The 25307-nt window shown below is 42.5% G+C and overlaps 1 protein-coding gene across 3 annotated transcripts; it reads right to left on the reverse strand.

The window, feature by feature from the left end:
- Window positions 1-2102: 2102 nt before the first annotated feature.
- Window positions 2103-24493, reverse strand: LOC103654224 (uncharacterized). 3 transcript variants are annotated; one of them, XM_020552746.2, is made up of 19 exons: window positions 22882-24493; window positions 19925-20010; window positions 19472-19840; window positions 19293-19376; window positions 18717-19172; window positions 18106-18172; window positions 10217-10409; window positions 9979-10082; window positions 9636-9848; window positions 9165-9406; window positions 8863-9084; window positions 8568-8795; window positions 8443-8496; window positions 8212-8277; window positions 7984-8121; window positions 7822-7875; window positions 5250-5309; window positions 3309-3677; window positions 2103-3240 (listed from the first exon to the last, which is right to left on the reverse strand). In XM_020552746.2, exons 1-19 carry the CDS (start codon window positions 24221-24223, stop codon window positions 3061-3063), a joined length of 4527 nt encoding a protein of 1508 aa, XP_020408335.1. In that variant the 5' UTR covers window positions 24224-24493; the 3' UTR covers window positions 2103-3060. The 3 variants fall into 3 exon arrangements, with proteins under 3 accessions (XP_020408335.1, XP_020408336.1, XP_020408337.1); XM_020552747.2 differs by having other exon boundaries at window positions 2362-3225; XM_020552748.2 differs by lacking the exons at window positions 2103-3240; window positions 3309-3677; window positions 5250-5309 and adding an exon at window positions 7226-7619.
- Window positions 24494-25307: the final 814 nt, after the last annotated feature.

Below are 25307 nucleotides of genomic sequence, written 5' to 3' on the forward strand. Positions count from 1 at the left end.
TGTTATAGAGTTGTTAGAAGTAGACCTTAGACGTGGCATCCCTCCTTAGAGGGCTACATTTGCGTCGACAAGCTATATTCTTCCCTCTTGCAGGTAGTTTTGTACTTAGCTAATGTAAAAGCCTCCTTGTTCCCACGGAAAGCCCCGAGAGGTTGTCCATTCATTCCCGCGAAAGGCCCTATGAGGCTTGGAGCCTCGCCATTCCTATTAATTGACAAGGGACCTTAAGGAACTGGGGTCAAAAGATGGCCCCAAGCTACTACGTATTTATGTCGTCATGAATACCTCATAAGATGAATAATCCCAAGGAACTAATTATTTATGTCGTCGTTAATGCCTCGAGGCAAAAAGGGCTCTATATAAATAAGTATTTCTATCATCATGAGTGCCCTTAGGCAACTAAGTATTGGTGTCGTCATAAATACCCCCAAGGCACACAGGCAAATAAGTAACATTATCATCATGAGTGTCGACGAGCAAAGAGGTCCCAAATGCTCAGGCCATTCTAGCAAGGAGCGCTCTAGGATCATGAGTGTCCCGAGCACAAAGGCCTTAGAAACAGGCCTTACACCATTCTTGCGAATTGAAGTTCCCTAAGGCCTTATTCGTTTATGTCGGATTGGTGGGTCGGAACGATTCCTAACTGGATTGCTTCTTTAATTTATATAAACTTTGATTAGCTGGAACGATTCCGGATACAATCCAACACAAACGAACAAGGCCTAAGAGGGGAGTCTCACGATATAGAAAGCCAGAGAAGTGACATGAATTAACGGGTGCCTCGAGTCAAGAGGGCACCTAGTGAGAGATGTAGGTGTAGATCTCTCGTTCCCTCAAAGTACCCCCTGATATAGCAATGTGTTCCTCTGCCGTAACTTCTGCCCACTACCGTGTATACATGTACATGTGGGCCGGCCTGGTCCGGCCCGGCACAGGCCCACAAAAGCACGGTCCACAAAGTCACGACCCACAAAATCATATATCTAATTATGGGTTATGTCGTGCCAGCACGTGTGCCCAGTCATCGGCCCATGGCACGGTCTACAATTAGTTATGTGTGTCAAACCGGCCCAAATAGTCCAAAATGCCTTAATGTGCCAGACCAGCTCATATACATACAACAGTAATACATCAACAAAAAGTATATAATATATATGACCAAAATAAAACTAAGATGTTTTGTGCATGCACATTAAAAACCTTTGGTCAGAAAGAAAAATATTACAACTAGCTCAGAAATAATATTCGATTCTATGTTCACTGTTTAATTGAGTACTATACAGCCATACAAAATACATATACAATGATCATCATCATTATTCACATCCACATCTAGGTATTCGTTCTTGATAACTTATTGAAGCTCTAGATTCTCCAAGTTGCGCTAGTCATGTGGGCTTTGACGGGCCTTAGTTAAATACTGAGTCTATATTTAGTGGGCCTCGATGGACCTTAATTAAATGAGTCGTGTCAGGTCAGCCCGTGGGCTTGACTTGAGGCCGAGGCACAACCCACATATTGGGTCGTGCCGGCCCAGACCCACAATTAGGTTGGGTCATGTCAGATCTATGTCATGCTAGAAATTGTGTATTTTGGGTCCCTCTATCAGGCACAGCACAAATGTAACCGTGGGGAGGGCCGACTGGGCCAGCACGGAGTGAGACGACCAGGGCTACGTCCCGGCAATTATCGACAGAGGATCCACTCGGCCCGAGATCAAGTACCCCATAGGGTTAGGCACAGCCAAGGTAGGTCCCTAGACCATGGAGCCCCAGGAGCTAGGACAACCGCAGCCCCAATAGATGAATCCTACGGTAATTTTGTATACCAAGATAATTGAATACATCTTGGTAGTATTTTGAGGTAGGGTCTTCCCCACGTATTGCAACACATTTATTAAAGTTACCAAAATCACAAATGGTTGACTTAACAAAGCTAATATGACATATAATTTGGAAATGGATTTTATATTTACCAGACACGACCTTTCCAGATTTCGAGCAAAAGAATTCAAAACATGAACCACTAAATTATGAGCAAATTACTAAATACGCCTAACCAAGGCTATAATCTGGACGGCAAGCAGAAAACAGCCCGTCCCAGATACAATATACCCCATGTATAAATTAAAAAATAATGTCAGCTACCATACCTTCTCGACCAAAGAACTTACAGGCCTATTTCAACATTGTTGCTATCTTGACATCTCGAAACCAGTTCGGGTTAGTTTGGTGGACAGTGAAATGAAGGAGATCCCCTTGTTATTCAAAATTGAATAGCAAGGGGATCCCTTCCCAATGAGGCAATGATCTCCATTTTCATGTCCATCAAACGAGCCCTAAAGGGACTAGTGTTTCCCAATAACATAAGGGGACATGGAAAGCCACCGGCGACAATTATCTAAAACAGTAAAACATTGTTTCTCAGCCTGTACGATACCACTTCCCAGTAACCAACAACAAATAGTTGCGTTAAAGCAGTGGCATGACCTTATTTTTGGCACCTTCACCATCCCTACAGAGTACATGTATCAAACCAACACTCCTGCCCAATGTTGTCCGCAAGCACCACCGCATTTTCTTCTGAACCATGATAAAGAACCAAGCTAATTCCTTTTCTTATCCAACCTAAAAGGATTCATAATTCCCTTTTTCCTGCACAACTAAACTAGCATATGCAAAGGAAAAGAATGTACAGGGCAAATTTACAAAATCTGCGCACAAATTAAACTCATATATACAGTTGGCACGCTCTCTTTGGTATAGCACAGGTAGGTCAATTCACCCATATTGCTGGTCATATTCAAGGTACCTGGTGTGTGGGTGGGTGGGAGGCAGCCTTCTTGTTATGGTGCCACACCATACGTTCACACAAATAGCACAGTCTGCACCATTATGCAACTTCGGTCCAAAAAAGATCACGGATTCGCTGTTACCCTTGTGGCAATAGCGCTGGCCTGCCCTGCTTGCCGCTTGTAGTTTTCAGTTGCAAAGAACAAGCTTGCACAAGTTTTTTATGGCCTTCCTCGATAGAAATGAACCGGCTTGATTTCAACTGATCCTATCCACCAGGCTCCTGTGGATTATGGGGCTGTGTATTTTGTTTCCATAGCTTCTCTTTAGATAAAGAGTCCCGAGGAACATAAGCATATCCTTTAGGAAGGCGTAGGTTCTGTGTAGAAGCTTGATCAGATGTCATAATGAGCTCCTTTTGAAACATTTCTCTCTGTTGCATAGTTATCTGCTCCACATATCAGTACAATGAGACAAAGGAAAAGAAACATAAAAAGGGGGGTAAAAGGTACAAACCTTCTTATCAGTTGTCTTCTTGTCTTCATCTTCTAATTTCTCTGCAGCAATAGTTGGCCTCTGCGGAAGTTGCTTACCAGCTCGTGGTCCCCTCTCACTCAACTTGCGTTTGAATGATAGCAATGTCCTCGAGCTGTCAGCTGTGTTTCTATCAGCACCTCTGTTATTCAGAGAAAACCTTATGGTTTTCTTCCCAGAAATAGTACTATCTACTGTGACATCATCAGATCTTTGTGCTGCTCCACTGTACGACCTGTTATTAACTGAAGTAGTTGCAGATTCTGAGCTTGCTCCGCATGCAAGGTAGGAGAAAATAACTGTGTCCTTAGTTTTGGCAAGTATTTCATGATCACACAAAACCGTCTCTCTCTGATACAATAAACAACAGTGTTAGGTCATGAAGTCAGAGAAAAGTATGTGGAGTGAGACATCTAGTCATTGTTCAAGATACAATTTTTTTTAAAAAAAGAACTCAGTTCAACTAGTAAGTTCATCTGTACGACTGAGCACAGAAAACAAACGCAGTAACCAACTACTTTATCACAACACCAAAACCTGTCTGTATTCACGGTATATAGTTTTAAAATTAAGTATTGTACAAGTACAAAACTGACCTAATAAACAGTTGCCTTATTTGGACCCAAAGAACCATTAATGGGCTTAGCTGCATACGCAATAAAGTTGTTGATGAACTAAACATGTGGAGCTGCATAGGTGCGGGCCTGTTTGGATCCAGGAGCTAAAACAAACTAAGGGCCCGTTTGATTGGATTAGCCCCTGGTTTTTAGTCCCGTTTATTCCTTTTTATACCAAACAGAAAGACTAAAGTAGGGACTAGTTGGCTTTAGTCTCTAGTCTAGTCCCTTAAAGAGGTACTAAAAGGGACTACAGGATTTTTTTTTCCACCGGTTACCCTTGCCCATGCTCAGAACCCTTCCGTCGCCCGAACGCTAAACCCTAGCCAGTAGTATTTCACTCGAGGGCTCAGGGAAGGGAAAAAAAGTAGAGAGAGACGGAAATAGCATGGCACTCCTGCAGTCCTGCTATTATTCCAAAATAATACTATATAAAAAGTTAAAAACAGGGGGCGTTCACAGTACAGTTGAGATGGCGACGATCACAGGAATCAAGGCAAGGGGTATTTCAGTCATTATATATTACATTTAATATGTTCAGAATCTGTTTAGTCCCTATAACCAAACAGGGTAGGGACTAAAATTTAGTCTAGGGACTAAACTTTAGTCCTAAGACTAATGAAACCAAACAGGGACTAAATTTTAGCTCCTTAAGAGCTAAAAGTGACTAAAATAATGTTTTTTACCATTTTAGTCACTTTTAGCTCTTTCTGTTTGGATCCTTAGCTCCTAAGTGACTAAACCTAAGTGACCAAACAGGCCCTAAGCCCTGTGAAATTCAAGTTGCCACATGTGTCGCCATAAAAGGCAAGGGGCTAAGGCCCTATATCTAAAAAAGGATATTGCAATACCAACAAAGACCTAAGGTGTCAGCTACTAGATACCGAGTTGCTGATGCAATCTCATTTTGGTGTCATTGAGCTGTCAGTAGCTGGGTTTGTTATGAAAACAAACTGGGTAAATTGAGGATAGCACCACTTCTGTGTCCAAGGCCAACAAGTGTCCCAGCCAATACCATTAGTACCAACAAGTGTCCTTAGTCACTAAATCTCCCAAATTAGACTAAGGACCTCTGATTGGCCAAAGGTTGGTTGATGGTTATTCCATCCTCTCGTCTTTTCAACATGCATTGGACATATGAAAGCACCACATATGGAGAAGGTTGCAACAGTTGAGTAAAACAACTCAATGGGTTAAAATAACAAATTATGTCCATCCAGTATTTCTATTTCAAGCATGACCATATCCTCATGTAGCTCAACTTTCAAGGCACGGCATAAGTTGTAAAACTGCAAGCGAAACATACCTTCACCTTCTCTCTCTTAATTATCCTCTCACACAACAGGCGTAGTTTTTCCAATTCAACCTGAAAAAAGGATGATATGTTTACTTATAATAACTATAAAAGAAAAGGGGGCGACCTTTGTAAAGCAAAACTTCTACTAGTAATAACACTCAGTAATGACAGGTAACATAGATGTCCAACAAGCTAGCCAAGTATGCAAGAATCATGCAAAAGGTACATAATTGTACTGAAGTATTGTGATAGCAGGAGTCAGGAGAGATCATAATCCTCGGATAATCTTCATATAAATATAAAACTACGCAATATGTTTGATACTGTGACTATATTGTGCATTGTGTTTCCACCCAACGTATAAGGATGGCAAAAAATCCACGTGGATGCGGATCCCCGCAGGGATCAAGCCCGGATGGGACAGGGACGTGGCCAGAACTTCCCCCGCGGGGCCATAGAGGCAGGGACCCGAAATCATCTCGGAAAAGGGCCAGGCCTAATGTTCTCTCCACGGTGCTCCAAAATTATGTGTGTTTTATATTACTCAGGCCCACGAATGATATGGCCCAGCATCATCTAACCCTTACGTCTTACGCCCAAAGCTAGCACCGGCCAGACACGCAGACACCACTTCCACTTTGTCATCTCTTCAGTGCTGCGCTCGCCTTCACATCCTGGCACACTCCATCCCCTGTGGCTCCAGTATCCTCCACCTGTCCATCTCCACACCATTGGAGATCTCCTCTGCACTCCTATGGACTCCGAGCAGCAATCACTACAGAGGACGTGAAGGGCGTTCTGTGGGTCCGTCCATGCTGAGGCGCAGAATCTTTTCCATAGAACCAAGTCCATCCATTGATTATTTGCTTATTTGTTCTTTCCATTCGCTGCAGTGCGGTATGATTGTGTGAATTGAAGATTTCCATGCTTATTTTTCGAATTCTTGCCAATATGGTGTGGATTGCCGAGCTGCAACATTGTTGGCTTGAACCCTTGAAGTAATTGTTGATCTATTGGCTACAAAAAAATATGTGTTTGATGTTCAAATTTGCTTGTTATGTACGTTCATGCTACACGTGTTTTCTGTTCTTGCTATTCCCAATCCTTGCACTGCTATTGCCACTCATTTGAAGCTCTGTGGGAGCTACCATGGGGATCAGGTATCTGTCGGGAATGCGGACAGGATGAGTTTTTACCCTATTATACATTTCGAGGTCATGGTGGGGCTGCAAGTTCGGCGATTGCAGCAGAGCTGTGGCTTCACCCGGCCCCAGCCCGTTGCCACCTGCCACCCCTATGTCAATTTGTATATGTAACCTCATCGGGCTGCTTATTTGGTATTGGTAATAGTACTGTATCCATTTACAAATAAAAAATAGCAAGTAACAAAGAGACACTATTGCCATGATGGCAAGAAAGCAATGCTCTGGAGACAAACCACTCTGCAAAAAACAAGACAGTCAATGCATACATACTTTTACAATGATCCTCGGTGCCCAATGTAAAGTTCAGCTAACTTATGGCAAGTATAAACATACACACAAAAAAATGGATAAAGATCTAGTATACCATATGCCTACGAAATCTTATGAAAACCATACAAATGCCAAGCCTTATGTAAGTTAAGCATCTTATAAATCATGGGACGGGAGGATATATAGTCTAAAAGGATACTTTATGCAGCTTCACTCGGTGTTATTTTCTCGAACGCGCAGGAGAGCTGCACGTCATTATATTAAGAGAGGAAAAAGGTCCAAAGAGGACCAAAGTACAATGCCCAGTGGGCAAGCATAAAACTAGACCAGATTGAAAACAGCCTAGACCCTACTAATAGCAGCAGCTAGGCCAAGACTTGCTAGCTGTTTAGCACCAGCCCTATCCCAGCAACTCAGCTCATCTAAAAACAAACTTTTAACAGAGCTCAAGGGTTACTCCATCAAAAACAGCCTTGTTTTGAAGAAGCCATAAGCACCACGCTCCCAAAATTATGAGGCTATTGAAGCATTTTCTCTTGCTCTTATGCACCTTTTTATGAGTACAGAGCTTCACTCGGTGTTTAATAACATCCTAATTCCTAACAAACATGTAGTAGTGCATGCCATATGAGTACAGGGACTCACAATGTTGGTTGCATAAGAAATTAAGAATAATAGTTCCTACATATATTGTTTCCTCTATAAATAATGACTGATGAGATCTGCCCCATGAAATGTTGTGGCAGCATAACATATACCCAAACCACAGAGTTTTTACAAGGTAGCTAAAGATACTATGTTGATTTCAGACTGATCTCTTCATAAGTGGCAGTGATTAATGAGCTCTTGCATCTGATACTTCAAAAGAGAACATTACAAGCCGTTGTTTGAAGCAAATGTTAAGCTGTATAAATAGTTGAAGAACACAAATGGCCATAATTTAGTGATTGAATAAAATAGAACGACAACTAAATGCAGATGTCCAAATGCTTCGAGCATTTGAAATATTCTATAAAAATATTTGCATTAAATTTCTAGTAATTGTGCAAACATTCTTATGCTACCAAACACAGGGAAACAATATAATGTAAATCTGGCATGCTAACCCTCATTCGTTTCATGCTCGTGAGCTCCTCAGGTCCATATTGCTGTGCATCAGCCTGCACAGAATTTCCAGAAAGATGGTAAGAGACAGAAGTAATAACAAAACAAGCATCGTACAGATCCGAGTGACCTATTACTTCAAAAATAGCTTAGTACCCCCTTACCTCTTTCTGTTGTACGCTGTGTTTGCCACAGTATGCTTTGTGCTGTGGTGTAGTACCAAACCCTTTTGTGTTCATGTAAAAACCACAACTTCTAGCGCAAGTAGGATGAAATGTAATGTTGCAATCCCCACTGCTACACTGCATATTGGAAGTGACAAATTTAGCAAGATTCTCGGTGGTCAATTTTCCATGTATAGGTTAGATAAGAAGGAATGGAGAATAATGTACCCTTAAGCACACGCCAACATTGTGGAGGCAGACACAACAAGTGTCCTTTCCCTCTACAAGGCTTTCCTGATAAAAGCATTGAACAGCCAAAAAAATGAGACGATACGAATGAAATGTCACAATAACAGAATCAGATAATCACAAATTAACAGCAAAAACAACTGCTAATGATCTATTACTTATGATGAACTAAAACTAAAAAGAAAGCCACAGTAACAAACAGTTACATACCGTTCCTTCTACAGGTTTATCTTGTCCCCTTACATACTTGGTGTCCAACAACCACTGCGAAATATTTGAAAAATTATAGGACCTAACAAAAAAGGCATTAAAAGGATTTTATTATTTATAATTACCTCAGCACAGAAAGCATGAACCCACTTCCCATCTACAGTCTTTCTAAATGCACCTGATGTGCCATGGCACATGCCACACTGTGCAAAGGGTAATTTCTTGCCATTACAATGTGATTTATCGCTAACGGTTGCAGCTTCTGATGAAATGTCTTGATCTTCACAAAGTTCACAGTTCCAGGGCCCAATAGAATTCTCCAAATTTCTGTAGCAATTTATGTGCACAGCAGCCTGTTAAAGAAGTCCAAGTTAAGAACACATAGTATAAGACACGAGAAGTTAAATAAATCTATATCACCTTGCATCTGTAGCAGACAAATATTCGGTTCAGCAATGTTTCAGTTCGCATGCATACATCACAATATAACCCATTTTCTTTAGAGGAGATTGGCAGAAGAAAACTTCCAGATTTTTTATCCGATGATATTTTGCTGTTGGATGACTTTGATGAATCATTAGCCTGTGGCAATGAAGTCCGTTGCCCAACCCTTGAAGATCCAGCAGCAAGTTTGGGAGAACTCTACACGCAATAAAAAGTAAGATCCCTAATATCTACAAGTACTAATTTCACAACTGCCAAATCAAAACTCAGAAACAAACCTTTGGTGCATCCTCCTTTGCATCTTTTCTCACGGTTGAGTTCCGTGAGGAGGATGCAATAGCAGCTGCAGCTGCAGCTAGTACAGCTTGGGCTTCCTTATGTCTCTTTTCTTTTCTCCCACGTTTCTTAGCTTCTCTGACATCACGAAGGAACTGATTCACAAAAATAAGATCCCATTTTCTTTTACTGAGGGCATCCAGCTCGCGAGAGAGATTTTGGACAACCATTGCTATCAATTTTTCTGCATGAAAGAAGAGATTTCAAGAAATTAATTAAATGACAGCTGCACTCAGGGAAAGTTGCATGCACTGTGTTGAAGTTCCTGAAGAATCAAACCACTTAATTTGTGGGACGGTTTCATGGACACGCTTAGAAGTGAGAATCTTGGAACAAGAGCAATGAAGAAGGCAAAGAGATTTTAGCATTCTTTATACTCAAACATTGAAGGACATTCGAAAAATTACACTTACCATATCTGTGCTTCAGAACAACAGCATTGTCAAGCAGCCTAGATTGTAAGTATACCATCTCTCCTTCTACTTCATCATCAGGTGAATGCTCAAGAATTTTTAAAGACCTTGCTTTCAAAACTTGACCTGTTGCAGTTGTATCGGCTGTACCCTCTACTTCTACCGAGGAATCAGTTGGTACTTTCTCAAGGGAAGGATATGATGACTCTTGTACTAATGTTGGACAGAAGAAAAAAGTACATCAGTTAAAACTTGACATGCAAAAATATATTTGCACCATTAAGGTGCAAAAACGGAAACCTTCTAACAAGTAATTAGCTTAGATAAACTAATAAGTCCTTACTATAGTGATTCAGAGCTTCCTTATTCTGATTGAAAGTAATGTCCCAATGATGAGATATCTTTTTCTGAATGAATGGATGAATATAAGAATGTGAATCATCAAAGCTGCATACAGCAAGAGAGTGGTGAGCAACTGCTCCCAGCAGTGGCTTATTGGTTCAAGAACTAAAGAAGCAGTTCATGAAAACAACAGCAAAAAAAAAAAAACAATCAAGTATACTTGTGTATGTGCAACTTACTTGAAAAAAGGTTGTCCATGAGAGCAATTTGAATCACAATCACGAGCATTGAAGCTATTTTCAACTGAATCTACCCTATCTCTACCATTATCACCCCGAACAAAACAATGATCATGTGAAGATACTCCTTTCTCCAAGCATGGGCCCAGTTCAACATCAGTTAAGTCATTAATTTTTCTTCCACGTAATGCACCTGCTCATAACATGGTAAGACCCACGTAACTGTAAATTACTAGAAGAAATCAAATGAAGAATACAACAGAAATGCAAAGTGAATACAATGCAAATGACTTCTATTTCACAAGATCATAAGATTAGATCAACATGATCCAGGATCATGAAAGAGGTGAAGAATAGTTCCTAATGATCTACAACAAGCTGAAATTTCTGCATTTATTATGCGCTTTGTGTCCGCACAACAGCACATTGGTAGGCAGAAGCAACAACAGCATGGTGCAGGACTGCAGGTCTTGTATTTTGGATATAAAAGGTCCCCTTTGACGGCCTTCACCCTCAACCTCGTTGACAACAGAACTCCCACCAATGGACATTTAGCCAACAGAAGTCAGTCCATATTGATAGCTTTGATCAGTAATGGTTCAATTTCACAAATTGTTTGTGTACTTGATCATTTAAGGGCTTCGATCCACAAAGAAAAATAAAATCATGAATACTATAAGGGCAATGAAACATTGGCATTGCTCCTACAATATCAGGTGTTGTTTGGTTCCTATATTATATATTTGTAACGTAATGGGTAACCGATAACGTTAAATCATGTTTGTTTAAGTCCAACCGTAATGAGATACCACACTAGAAACTGATATCGGCATATTCAAACTAATTACCGCTGGTAGTCGAATGTGAATCATTACTGTTACCATTTACGTCACATTTCGTGAACTAAACGACACCTCAGAGTTATTTTAATATTCAAAATGCAGCAGTGGGGGAGTAGAGAGTCCGCTACTCCGCTGAAGCAGAATTATCAAAACCAACAATTAAGTGGATTGGTCAACCAAAAAATCCTTGTTAAAAAAAAGTAAAGCACCATGAGCATGTAATGTCTATAGTTATCACCTATTCTCAGTTCAGTATTTAATTCTGTATTACATCCTTTTCCAGGACACAAAAAAATGGGTGCAGTTTAATTACATCAACCTTGATCCTTATAACAGATAGCCATAGTTTCAACTGAAAGATTACAAATTCAATACTTTCATGAACCTAATCCTAAGGTGAGTAAACCAAATAAGGCACACTACATTGCACAAGGAGCAACTTGAATCTATCTTAATCGACTAAGAGATTCAAGTTGAATCCTCCAGCTTTTTGGTGATGTAGTGTGCCTTAATCAACTTTTTGGTGATTTTTTTTTCTCGAAAGCGCAGGGGAACTGCGCCTTTAATTATATTAAGAAGAGGAGAAATAGTACATAGTACAATAGCTCTCCTTACGGAGGCCAGAAACAAACATAAAGGAACGAATCCATTAGGAATTCAGACTACCGACAAAGGGGCAGCCAAAAAGGAGAGACCCTTGGCCCCTGCTAGCACCCAAAGGTTTCTCTCCTCATCAGCCTGCTGCAGGATTCGAGAGAGGCTGGGGGTCTCTCCATCAAACACACATCTATTGCGGAGGTTCCATATCTTCCAGGCACCCAACATGATAAGAGAATTCAGCCCTTTCTTGACCATTCCCTGCACTGCCTCAGCAGCCCCTTTCCACCACTCTAAGAAGGATGTAAGGCCAGGCTGTGGGGCCAGGGCATGTAACCCAAATTTCCTTAGGAGCATATACCAGAAAATTCTTGTGAAGACGCAGGAGATAAGAAGGTGGTTCATGGTTTCATCTTCCTGATCACAAAGAAGACACCTTTGCGGGTGATTCAGGCCCTTTTTGGCCAAACGATCAGCCGTCCAGCATCTGTTGTGTGCCACCAACCACATGAAAAAACGGCACTTTGAGGGGGCCCAAGATCTCCAGATTCTTTTGTAGTGATCAAAGGAGGCAGATCCTAAAAACAGACCATTATAAGCTGCTTTCGCTGTGTATTTACCATCTGCAGCAAGGCTGAAAACATGCTTATCCCTTATGTTTGGCTGTAACTCAATCCCTGAAAAGGATTCCCAAAGGTTTAGATAATCAACCAAGACTCTTACTGTAAGAGCCCCCTTAATATCTGAAATCCATTTCCTGTTTACAAAAGTGCTTCTTTCACCGTCCTTTTGTTAGCAATTCTTCTTGGAATTGACTTGTGCAGGCTAGGGGCAATATCAGCGATTCAAGTGCCATGCAGCCATCTATCATTCCAGAACAAGGTGTTTGAACCATCCCCAACCATAGAAACAAGAGCCATAGAGAAAAAAGCCCTAGCTTTGTTTGGGACCTGTATTGGAAGACTTGCCCAAGGCCGCCCCATATCTGTTTTCTGCAACCACAGCCATCTCATGCGGAGAGCCCAACAAAGCTCAGGGAGACTAGAGATTCCCAAGCCTCCCAGTTGAAGGGGACGACACACCTTTCCCCAGGCAACCAAACAGTGTCCTCCCTTTGCTTCCTTTGTGCCTCTCCAAAGAAAACCCTTTCTTATCTTATCAATGGCATCTAAGGCCCATTGGGGGATGTCAATTGCCATTGCTAAATAAACTGTCATGCCTGTGAGAACATGTTGCACCTGAATTCTCCTTCCTGCTCTAGACATTAAGTCAGCTTTCCAATTAGGGAGTTGATCTGCAATTCTTTCAACAAAGGGCTGGAACTGCTGCCGAGAAAGTTTATGCAAGGAAAGGGGTAGCCCCAAATATTTGCAGGGGAAGTTTGCCATCTCACAAGGCAGCAACCTCTGAACATCCATCAGATTCTCCTCCGAGCATTGAATAGGATATGCATTTGATTTCTGCACATTATTTATGAAGCCAGAAGCATCTCCAAAAAGTTGCAGAATGTCTAGAGTGATAGAAGTTTCTTCAGCAGTGGGATGTAAAAACACAGCCACATCATCTGCATAAATAGAAATCCTGTGGAGCTTCTTTCTTCTAGATAACTGCTGTAGCAAACCTGCTTCTTCAGCTTTAGCGAATAAGAGGCCAAGAACATCCATAACAAGGATGAATAGCATGGGGGAGAGGGGGTCTCCCTGCCTGAGCCCCCTCCTATGGGCTAAACGTTCCCCCGGGGAACCATTGAGCAGCACTTGTGTAGTGGAGGAGGCCAATAACCCACAAACAATATCCCTCCAGATCTGACCAAAACCAATCTGCTGCATGACTTCAATTAGGAATGGCCAGGCCACTGAATCAAAGGCCTTAGTGATATCAAGTTTGAGGAGTAGGCGAGGCAATTTCTGCTGGTGAAACAGCCTTGCAGTTTGTTGTACCAACATGAAATTATCTTGGATGAACCTTCCCTTTATAAATGCGCTTTGAATTGGAGAGACCAACTCATTGAGCCTTTTGGCCAGCCGGTTAGCAAGAATCTTGGTAATCAGTTTTGCAAAACTGTGCACAAGACTAATAGGCCTAAAGTCTTTGACCTGCTCTGCCCCCTCTTTTTTCGGTATCAAGGTAATAAAAGCCGTGTTGAGCTTGTGGAAATTGTTGAAATTCCTGCTCCAAACTGCCCTAACTGCAGCCATAACCTCTGCTTTAATACTTCCCCAGCAATCTCTATAGAATCGCCCTGTGAATCCATCCGGCCCTGGGGCCTTATCCAAAGGCAAGCCTTTAATGGTTTCCAAAACCTCTTGTTCTGAAAAAGGGGAGTCTAGATTCTCCAGATTATGTCTAGACAGACCAATGGCATCCAAATCAATAGTCCTTTCCCTGTTTCCACACTGCCCAATGAGGTTTGTATAAAACTGATCCACTGCTGCTGCCTTTTCACAGTGGTTGGTTAGGATACGATCTCCATCAACCAGCATGGCCACAAAATTCTTCCTCTTACGATGCCTTGCATGAATATGGAAAAATCTTGTATTCGCATCGCCCTCTTTGAGCCATGAAATTCTTGACCTTAATCTTGCCATTGTTCGCTTGAAAGAGGACAGCATCAAGGATTGTTTTTTGAGCCTGTTTATAAGCCAGATCTCTGCTGGGGTAAGTGGTCTTTCATCATGTGCCATCTCCAGTCTATGCAGCAACTCCTTTGCCAAAGCCAACTGCAACCTTACATGCCCAACCTGCTTGTCACTCCACCCTTGCAGTCTTCTTGCTGTCATCTTTAGCTTCTTCTCTAGAGTCTGGAAGGGGCATCTGACAGCTTCGACTGAGTTCCATGCAGAATGCACTTCCTCCTGAAAACCTTCAAGCTTGGGCCAAAAGGATTCGAAATGGAACCGCCGTTTTCCAGGCCTATTGTCACTGAGACCCAGGAGCAGAGGGCAGTGGTCCGAATCAAGTGACGCAGCACTATGAAGAAGAACTCTGGGGAAGGTTAGCTCCCAATCCACAGTACAAAACACTCTATCAAGCTTAACAAGGACCGGGTTATCTTGCTGGTTAGACCAAGTGAATTTGCGTCCTACCAGCGGAATCTCCTTGAGGCCCAGGTCATTGATCAGATCCCTGAAACGACCCATCATGGCTCTATTAAAGTTGGAGTTATTCTTATCTGATGTTTTATAGATGAGATTAAAATCCCCAGCCACCAACCAAGGGCCAGCACAGGCTGTTCTGACATCTCTGAGTTCCTGAAGAAAAAGGATTTTTCCATCATCTCCCTGAGGGCCGTACACACAGGTAAGCCACCAAGCCTGCCCTTGCTCCATGCACAACTGGACTGAAACACTGTGATTGTCGATTCTTTGCTGCCCTGTATGACCTATATGTCTTTTCCAAGTGATCAAGATGCCACCACTTGCACCTGTTGATGGCAGGTAGACGTAATCAGTGAACTCAGCACCAAGCATGGAGAGGATAGTTCTTGTTGAAATGTTCTGCATTTTAGTTTCCTGGACACAAACCACATCCACTTGGGAAGAGACCACAAGCTCTCTGACTGAGTCTTGCCGCACTGAGGAGTTCATTCCTCTCACATTCCAGAATAAAATTTTGTTTGGATTCATGGTCACAGTCTACATAACACAACCACAAAGAACAGGGGGAGGAACCTAGGCTTCAGACAGGCCCTGCTGGTGGCGTGGGCCACCCGAAAAGGGCGGACAAGGCCTCCACCTGGAGCTGGGAAAGTGGGTGCTTGAAAAGCTCTGCATAAGCCTTGAGGGATTCCTGACTGATGCCTTCATCTTCAGTAATAATCTGCAGGGCTTTCATGGCTTTTTTGGTGGCCCTGCCACCCCAGTCTTGCATGCTGAATTCCACTCCAGCTCCAGCGACACGCCGGCTTCGTCTTGGCGCAGCAGCAGATGTTGTTGGAGAGGGAGGAGTTGCTTTCTTGCTGTTTTTATTTGGTAACAGCAAACAAGCGTCAGGTCTTCTACAAATTTTGTTGAGGAACTCTTCTTTTCTTGTCGCAACCAGCGGAGCACCCATGACTGTGAGGGTATCAGGTCTTGGATCAGTTGTATGCTCATTCTCCAATGCCAGTAACTCCCTTCCTGTTCCAGCGTGTGCCTTTTCGATCAGTCACAATTAGTCAATTAAGATAGATTCAAGTTGCTCCTTGTGCAATGTAGTGTGCCTTATTTGGTGGGTACACACTTGAATCTATCTTAATCAACTTGAATCTATCTTAATAATATACTAGTATTTCAACTTCTCTTGATATCCTCCAGCTTTTTGGTGATGGCCTGGCCTCTGCAATAATCCACAGAAATCAAATGTGTACCCTATCAAATGCCCCGATGAGACTATTTTGGAAGTTCTGAGCTGGTTGCCTTGTGAGATTGCAACCTTTCCTTGCAGATATCTGGGTCTCCCTTTGTCTTTACATAAATTATCCAGGAATCAGTCTCAGCAGTTTGTGGAAAAAATTGCAGACCGTCTACTAAACTGGAAGGCTGACTTGATGAGTAGAGCAGGGAGAAGAATTCTAGTGCAGGATGTCCTCACTAGCATGACGGTCTATATGGCAATGGCAATTGATTTCCCTCAATGGGCCATAGAAGCAATTGATAAAATAAGAAAAGGTTTCCTCTGGCGAGGTAGAAAGGAGGTGAAAGGGGGACATTGCTTGGTGGCATGGGGAAAAGTGTGCCGACCTTTGCAGCTTGGAGGTCTGGGTATTGCTAGCCTTCCTGAGCTCTGTTGGGCCCTCTGCATGCCATGGCTTTGGTTGAAAAAAACTGACCCAAGACGTCCTTGGTCTAGCCTGTCCATTCAAGTCCCTAACAAAGCTCAATCCTTCTTCTCCAAGGTGCTGATTTCTGAGGTGGGGAATGGGACCAACACCATGTTTTGGACAGATAAATGGATCCATGGCAAAAGGGTCTCAGATATTGCTCTCAGATTATTCAGCATTATCCCAAAAAGAATTACTAACAGAAGGACTGCAGCAGGCTCTATTGAACAGACGATGGATTGCAGACATCAAAGGGGCTGTTACAGTTGGAGTCATTGTAGATTACCTACACCTTTGGAATATCCTCGCAGATTTTAGCTTATCATCGAATGACAGATACTATGCAAAGTCAGCTTATACTGGGTTTTTCTTAGGGTCTACCACCTTTGGGCACTATAAAAGGGTTTGGAGATCTTAGACTCCTCCAAAGTGCTGTTTTTTTCATTTGGCTTGTGGTCCATAATAGATGTTGGACAGCTGATCGCTTGGCAAAAAGGGGTTTGAATCACCCTACCAGATGTCCTTTATGTGACCAGCAAGGTGAAACCCTGAACCACTTGCTCGTGAGTTGTGTCTTCTCAAGGGTTTTCTGGTACAACCTGCTAAGAAAGTTTGGGCTGCATAGTTTAGTCCCACAGCCAGATACAGTTTCCTTTAAGGATTAGTGGGAGATGGTTTCAGCAACAGCAAATGGTCTGGTCAGGGAAGGTCTTGACTCCCTCGTCATTTTAGGATCTTGGATAATTTGGAAGAATCGCAATAGAGCCATTTTTTATGGAGGGTCTCCCAGCCTTCCTCTGATTATGGAGCAAGCACGTGAGGAAAGAAGAAGCTGGGAAATTGCTGGAGCCAAAGGGCTCTCCTTTTTGGCTGCCCCCTGCATAGGTTGTTGTAGGGAGTGTGTGTGTGTGTGTTTTTATGGATCCTTTCATGTACGGGTGTTACTGGCCTCCATAAGGAGTGCGTTGTTTTTTTTTGTCTCTTTAGACCCTTGTTTCTCTCTTTTTAATATATATCTAAAACGCAGTCCTCCTGCGTTTTTCGAGAAAAAAACAATTAGTGGATAGGAATTCCTCTTCAAGAGTTGTAGTTTCAAATTAACATGCGAGATAAGAATAAAAACCTCATTGGTTGATCACGATTTCGCTTTTGAATGGCCAGGTCTAAGTTTTTTTATAGTGGCAGTGCGAAAATATATCTGTTTTATTTGTTTTTTTCCAAATAAAAAAACTCGGCTGGGGAGGGAAAGACCGCCCTCCCGGTATTATATTAAGAAGAGACCGAAACAATGGTCCCGGCCGAGAAAATCCCCGAACCCTGGCCCCCCATCACTAACGGGCCGGCATCAACTGTCCACTCTGCAACGGCCCAACCGGAGGGTGACGCACATGACATCGTAACCCGAGAGCGGATGGGGCACAGCGAGCGGATTTTTTTTAACCAAGCCTGAAAATTCGCTCCCGAGGGGAATCGAACCCAGGACTTGGAGGTGCTACTCGGAAGTCCTTAACCACTAGGCTAGAGGCCCTTTCGCTGTTTTTTTCCAAATAAAAACCCCACAACCTAGGGAAAGCAGGAACCCAAAGGAAACTAGATATTGTTTTTTAATCTAGTACTTAAAAGTCACAAAAGTTCACAAAAGATTTTACCTTGGTTTTCATTTGGTATCTCTGTGGAAGTACCAAATTCTTTGTTTCCAGAGGTGGCGTTCAGTATCTGTCACAAGGATGTGAATCAAATTACATCCACTTACTTCACTAGGACCATTAAACAATGACAAGACATCACACCTCACGCAAGATAAATTGGAGCGCGACAAGTTCAAAAAATTGGTAGAGTTGATAATGCTGAACAGTGCTTAATGACATCAGTTCACTATATAGTTAGCCCAACTTTCCATGGAAAGAAATAAGACAACTTTAAAACAGAGGAAAGTTCAGATGGCTGGGCGTGTTTAGGGGCGGGGGTGAAGAGGGCCTTCCATCGCAGGCAGCCGATGGTTCCCTTGATGCCGTCATTATAAATTACCAAAAAAACCATTAAGGTGCCCGACTAGTAAAATTTAATGTAAAAAAATCACAATGGGGCAACAAAAAGCTTATATCTACCCCCTTGAAGATCTCTATCGGACAAGTCTAACTAAAAATGTATAACGAAAAATATACCAACCATGCATTGAAATTTCATGCTCAAAGCCAGTTAAGACGCAAGAAACCAGGCTTGAAATAATGCACCAAAAGTCAGAAGTCATATTTCTTACCAATATTCCATGTTCATCCTTTAAAACATACTTGTTGCTGATTGGGGAGAAGTCCTGAGTAGATTCGTTTGCAAATTCTTTAGCAGAACACTCAGGATTATAACCTTCTTTAACCATGTTCTTTTTGCCATTTTGCAAAATAGTCACACCAGTTGCACATGTTGCACTATTTTCATTCAAAATCTTACTATTGCTTTCAGATCTTGTTTGTGCAGGTTCAGTTACAGAGGAATCCAGCAAATCAACAAGTACACCTACACCCTTGTCATCATCTAGGACCAATGGATTTTTCACATCGACAGTATCTGTGGTGACCAATCTGTCTGATTTGCTCTCTTGCACCACCTCTGAGCTCCCTTTACAAACATCTCCTTGAGCACTATGCATTTGCACATAATTTTGGAGCCACTTCATAATTTTCAGCGTCAAACCATGGGAAAAAGTGGTAGTTTCACCCTGGCAATAAAAAATAGCAAAATAGTATGTAAATGACCTTGACATAGCAAAAATACATAAGGTATATGCAAATGTACATAAGGTATATGCAAATGTACATAAGCTATATGCATGACATACCACGAGAGCAGCTTCCAAGGATTCCGAAGAAATGCCGACTTCAGATGCTATATCACTAACACTAATTTTTCCGCTGTCAATTAGCTGCAAAATCAGTGAAGATATTAATGTTTTTACTTCACAATGGTTAGGAAGGATATTCATTTTCTCTATCAAAATATTGTATGGGTAACAGTTACCTTTCTAAGCACTACAGCAATATCACCAGAACTTCCCATATGATCCCCACCAACAGAGGGATGACCAGTACCTCTTTCCCAGATTTGAATAGGTTGAGTATTTGCATTTCTAACTGTGTTAGCTAAAGCACCTTGCTCTATAGTCTTGACTCTGATCAGGTTACCAGAACTAGAGGTACTGGTTCCACAATTGGTGAATTTATCCTTGTTTTTGCGCGTGAACCTTAGTATTGGAATTTTTCCAGAATTGAGGGTGGTATTGTCTGGGCCAGATTTTCTAGGATTCAGTTCGGAAGCAAGGTTACTGTTCTCTACAGAACTGGTGTAACCAACTGCAGAATGCTTTGAGCAAAATGCTCTCAACTCAACCTACAAAAGGGGAGCAAAGAAACAAAAGTGAGCCACATTGATCTCAGTAAGGCTAATGCCAACCATACGAATAGAAGGCCTAACATTAGGGTGTCTGGATTTCCCCCATATCTCCATTTGATGCTTTGACTCTCTTGCACATACAGGGTGAAAGGGCGTCCGACACGTCCCTGAAAACCAAACAAAACTTGGTAAGAAGTATTGGAAGACAGTATTCCTTTGGGTTAGAAATTAGTTAAAACTAAGGTCACAGTAATTTTTAGAAGAACACAAGCTGAGGGAAACCATATGAGTTTGAAACTGAACATGCTTCCAGCCTTAAAAAAATGATTAACTCTTGAGATAGAACATGCGGTTATTCGACCTTGATTTGCTCTTCAGAAAACTGGCTTGTAGCCAGATATCCAATGAATATCATTTCTCAAGTTAAAAGGAACTCAGAGTACCAAAAAATTGTGGTATCAAACTGTAAACCATTGTTGAAGATACACCCACCAGGATGACATTTTTTCACTAAAACAGGTTATGCATCATTTGCAGAAAGCATTCATTTTATTTGAAGGCTCCCACATACAAATGAAGAGCATTGTGAGAAGATGCAGCCACAAATAATTAAGCTGGCCAGTAAATACCAACGTGTTCCATCGACTAGTTTTCTGATGACAAATGCAGAAAGCATTTCCTCAAAGAGCACTAAAAGGACAGACACAGCGCTGGCGGCTCCAAGATGAGTGGGGTGTAAAAAAGGAACAGCCGAGGCAAGCCTTACCCCTGCATTTTTGCAGAGAGACTGTATCGAACCCAGGACCTTTGGCTCAGTGGGAAGGATTCTCACCACTGCTTCAGGTCTGTCCTTCTTCCTCAAAGAGCACAGGATAGTATTTAGCTGGCATATACTAGTTAGTTGTCTGTGCATCGCTACGGTTTCTATATAATATACGGTTTATTTGTATAACACAAACCAACACGAGCTGTAGTGGTTAGAGGCGAGCGCTTTGTTCCTAGAGACCAAATTCCAGCAGGCGTGTATTTTTTGATATTTCGGCATTTCGCTGAGCGCGTGGAGAAACTCTGGCGACGCTCGCTACGCGCATAGAGAGAGGGACGACGCACGACGAAACTCCCGCTTTAAATGTGTAGTAATGTAGTATCATACCTCCATTGTTCTCTTTTTCTTCATAATGGACTACACCATATTCCATTACTTAAAATCAACGAAAATACAAAGTTTTTTTAGGAAACGGCCCAGCCAGCCTACCTATACCAAATGATAATACGCACACAAACAAAATAAATAACACTGTTCTCATCAAAAAGCAAGTATATAGCATAGGATTAAAGCATTTTTATGTCATGTGTTCAAGATAGTCATGAAGTAACAAGAAACAAATAAACTATCACAAAGCAAACAAGGTTTATTAACACAAAAATCAAATCAACACAAGCTTCTAGCACATATATTTTAAAATAAATATACAGACACATATAAATTACACCATACTTTAAAAAGATAGATTAACACTTCATTCAGATTTGTACTGAACCATGGGCTACACAATATCAGTTATTGTGGTATTTTTGGCAACACGTCTAATTTTTAAGGTGGCATATTAAATTGATACATGCAAAGGTGTGCGGAAAGCCGGAAACTCAAAAACAAGATACGAAGGTTAAAAACTTGCTTTCTTGAAAAAGGCATATCACAGATTCTCCACACATATTGCACAATAATTCAAACCCATTCTACTGCCACAAAAAAGGTGAATTGGTGTGTGCCAGTTTTGCCTTCGAAAACCAATCCAATCCGATTCTATCAAACTTGCATAGTTGCATAGAGTTAAAATTTATGGGAAAAAAATCCTTCAGTGTGTTCCGTCAATATATTACAAACTGAAAAAGAAATCAACTAATTACCTCTCACACCACATCAGTGTTATTAAAACTACGTTTAAACGGTGTTTATACATCAAAACGCTAATTAGAGATTGAAACTCTGAAATGTTAAACAATATGGTCTAAAACGATGTTTTACAACGTTTAAACTCAATGGTTTGGCATTTAAGTGTTCTAAACTGTAAAACACGACGTTTTATGTGTTTTAATCATTAGCTACTTTGGTCCCAGTCCATTAGTTACTTTTGGGCCCAGTCCAGTCTAGTCTCTACGTGCTTGCCCTACTCCCCTGACTTGAAGTCCGATGGCTAGCAGCACGCGTGCTCTCCTCTATGCTCTCTGCTGCTGTCACCAGAAGGTGCTGATGCTGTCAACCGCTGCACCATGTGCGCCCTCTCCCTCCTTGTCGAGTGCGCCCTCTCCTTCCGCGACATGTGCAACCGCTTCTCCGCGCTGTGTGTCGCTGCACCGCACTGCCGCGCCGTCCAAGCTGCCCCTCTCCCTCCGTGCCTCTGTTTGCTAGTAGCCGGTGGCCAGCACCCAGCTGCCGACTCCTCTCATCCTCTCTATTTTGGTATTTAGCTTCATGTTATTGTCTGAAATTATGATATATTGCCTATTTTTCCTATGTTGTTTAAAACTACGTTTAAAAGTCAAAACTTCATACATGAGCGTTTCAACGTTTTGTCGTTTTAATAACCTTGCACCACATGCCCCTTGTGCAATATAAAAGAACAGTCGAGGAGATCCATTCAAAAGACAATATCCCTTGTGGAAGCTTGTAGTGCAGAGTGGTTATAGAGCAAACCTATTTTAGCAAGCATTTTGTGCCCTGGTCTGCTACCAATAGCAGAATGCCATGATTTGCACAATATAACAAGCCTAGTTTTGAAATTTTTCCATTTGCACACAGAAAACTAGATAGGATTGGTAGGTCAAATTTGAAGTCCTCATTAAAGAAAGACAGTTGATACACACAAAAAAGGGACAGTCTAATACAGCTGTAGAAACTGTACATTTCCTAAATAGCAGTAGAATACACTTTCCTAAATCATGATAGCATATAAACTGAAACATAAGAAGATATATGTCAGGTTTTCACAATTCTTTTTAGCAGAAGCTGAAAACATGGTGTGAACAATACATACCGTGACTACATCGGACACATGCGCCATGCTTAATCTTGCAGATACTGCACGTCAACTTCATCCGATTCTCTTGGACATTTTCAAGGCTAAATACAGGTTCCATTGACTCCATGTCCTCAACAAAAACCTCTGGTGCCCAGAGACTACAGAACAAGTGCACAAACTTTTGGTGGCCAACACCCGCATTTCGAGTAGGCTCCACTTTAACGGGTTTAAGAGCCCCTTTCTCCTTTGGGCATAAAGCACAAGGCATCGACGGGGTGCCGCCAGCATCTTCCTTCAATGACCACCCTGTAGACTCTAGATATGTACACCAAGCACACAACCATTGCCCATCAGGCACAGCATGCAAACCATAACACTTCTGGTGCACTGACACCTTGCAGTTGCTGCAGTTAACTATCCTATTGGACTCCATGGAACTTTCTCCAAGACAACAAACATCACAGCTTGAAGATGCCTCAGCCCCTACGCGTGGAAGCAGAACAAGCTGCTCTAACCCAGCATCGACACCCAGAAGCTTTCTCTTCTTGTTGGGCCGCTCTGAAGTGAGAACAAACCGGCCTGTTGCTCCTAGCAACCAATTAAGTGAAGTTCCTTCCTCCTTGGGACATTGTGCTAGCACAACGCCACTGCTGCTCCCAGCTTGATCCACTCCAAATGATCTCCCTCCCAACTGAACAGAAACTTCGTGTATGCCATGTTCCCCTCTGTGCATATTAAGCTCTTTGTCACTGACCATCTGTTGCACAACCACATCATGTATGTCATGTTCATCGCTTTGATCATTCCTCTCTTTCTGACTAGCCAGATGCACACTTTGCACTCCGCGCTCCCGGTTGCTGACCACTTCTTCGCCACCAACACCCAAATACGAGGTTGTTTCAGCCACAGCCACGTCATATGTCTCAGCTTGGTTTATTAATTCCTTGCCACTCCCCAGAAATGGTATTAGCATACATGAGTCGACATTGCTGTAGCCGAATGGGAGCTTTGGTCTTAACATTTCGATATCAGCCAGTGTTACAGGACGGAAATAAGCCTCAAACTGGTCCCACAAGCCAACCTTCGCAGGGGTGGCTACAGGTGACTGTGGTGGAGGCTCCGGAGCAGCATCGTCCGGAGGGGGAGGCAGAATCTTCTTGTGCTTCTTCCGGGCGTCCCCCGGCCCTGCCCAGCTGACGAGCCGCGCCGGCAGCGTGGGAACCCTGGGCGCCGCCTCGTCGCCCTCGAACGGCGTCCGCAGGGACACAGCCTTGGTGGCCTGCGCATACAGGTCGACACCGAACCCAGGGGCCTCCTCCTGGGGCAAGGCCTCAGCGCGGGCCATTTCCCCGTTCATTACGCCCTCAACAGGGAGGGGCACATCGCCGCCGGAGCCCCCCGCGGAGGCTGCGTCGCAGGGGGAGACCTCCGGCGATAAGGGACGGCGGAGAGACGGGCCGAGCTAGGGTTAGGGTTTCGTCTCGAGCCCGAGCTTGTGTTTCCCTTCCGAGCGTTCTCTTTCCTGGCGAATTTTTCCCGGCCCGAGTTTTTCGCGTGGGTGTGGGTGTCGGTCTCTCGGATAGTCGGATGCAGTGGGCGGAGCGTGGGTGTGGGTCTCGGTCGGTCTGTCGGATGGAAGCAGCTACTCTGCGTTAACTTCCGACCACTGCCGTGTGGGGCCAGGCGCTAATCGGACCCGCACGTCAGTAACTGGCCAGTAGAAGATCCGGCTGCCTCTCGGATGCAGTGGGCGGAGGGACGGTGTATGCACTCAAACCATATTTGTTTCTATATTTTTATTCGGTTTCGAATTTGAATACGGATAGATTTGTATAAGAATACGAATGTTTTCGAATTCAAACAAATTCAAATATGGATAGTCGTGTCTCGAATACGGAACTAGTCGAACATGGATATTGTCGATAACAGAAATTTTGTCGGATACTGTGTAAGATCATTTCACACATATCATGGTTGTAATCATGTATCCACTTCTTGAGTCCAAACATTTTTTAGCACTAGGTGAGTGCCCGTGCGTTGCAACGGAACCGTATAATAACATGAAAACTTATGTACATATGTGTTATATTGTTATAGATATGTGTCTGTGCGTTGCGACAGAAGTAAAAGATTTGTATGAAACATTGATACGGAACGACAAGCATCACTATAATATGCAAAATATGTGTGAAAAACATTAACAATATCACACAAATTATTTCTAAAAAGTTAATTTAGAATTTTTAATTACAGACAAATGTGTCGACAACTGTACACTAATCAGCTACTTTTTTAGCGATATCGATAAATCTCTGTTGTATGTTTGCAGGGATGGCATATTGTAACGCCCTGAATTTAGGGGTAGAATTTTTTTTCTTCTTTTCCCTCACCAAATTCAGGCGTTACCCTTTCCTTTTCCCTTTTCCCCTCGCTAAACTTTG

Source organism: Zea mays, chromosome 4 (genome assembly GCF_902167145.1).
Source record: "Zea mays cultivar B73 chromosome 4, Zm-B73-REFERENCE-NAM-5.0, whole genome shotgun sequence".
Taxonomy (NCBI): Eukaryota; Viridiplantae; Streptophyta; class Magnoliopsida; order Poales; family Poaceae; genus Zea; species Zea mays.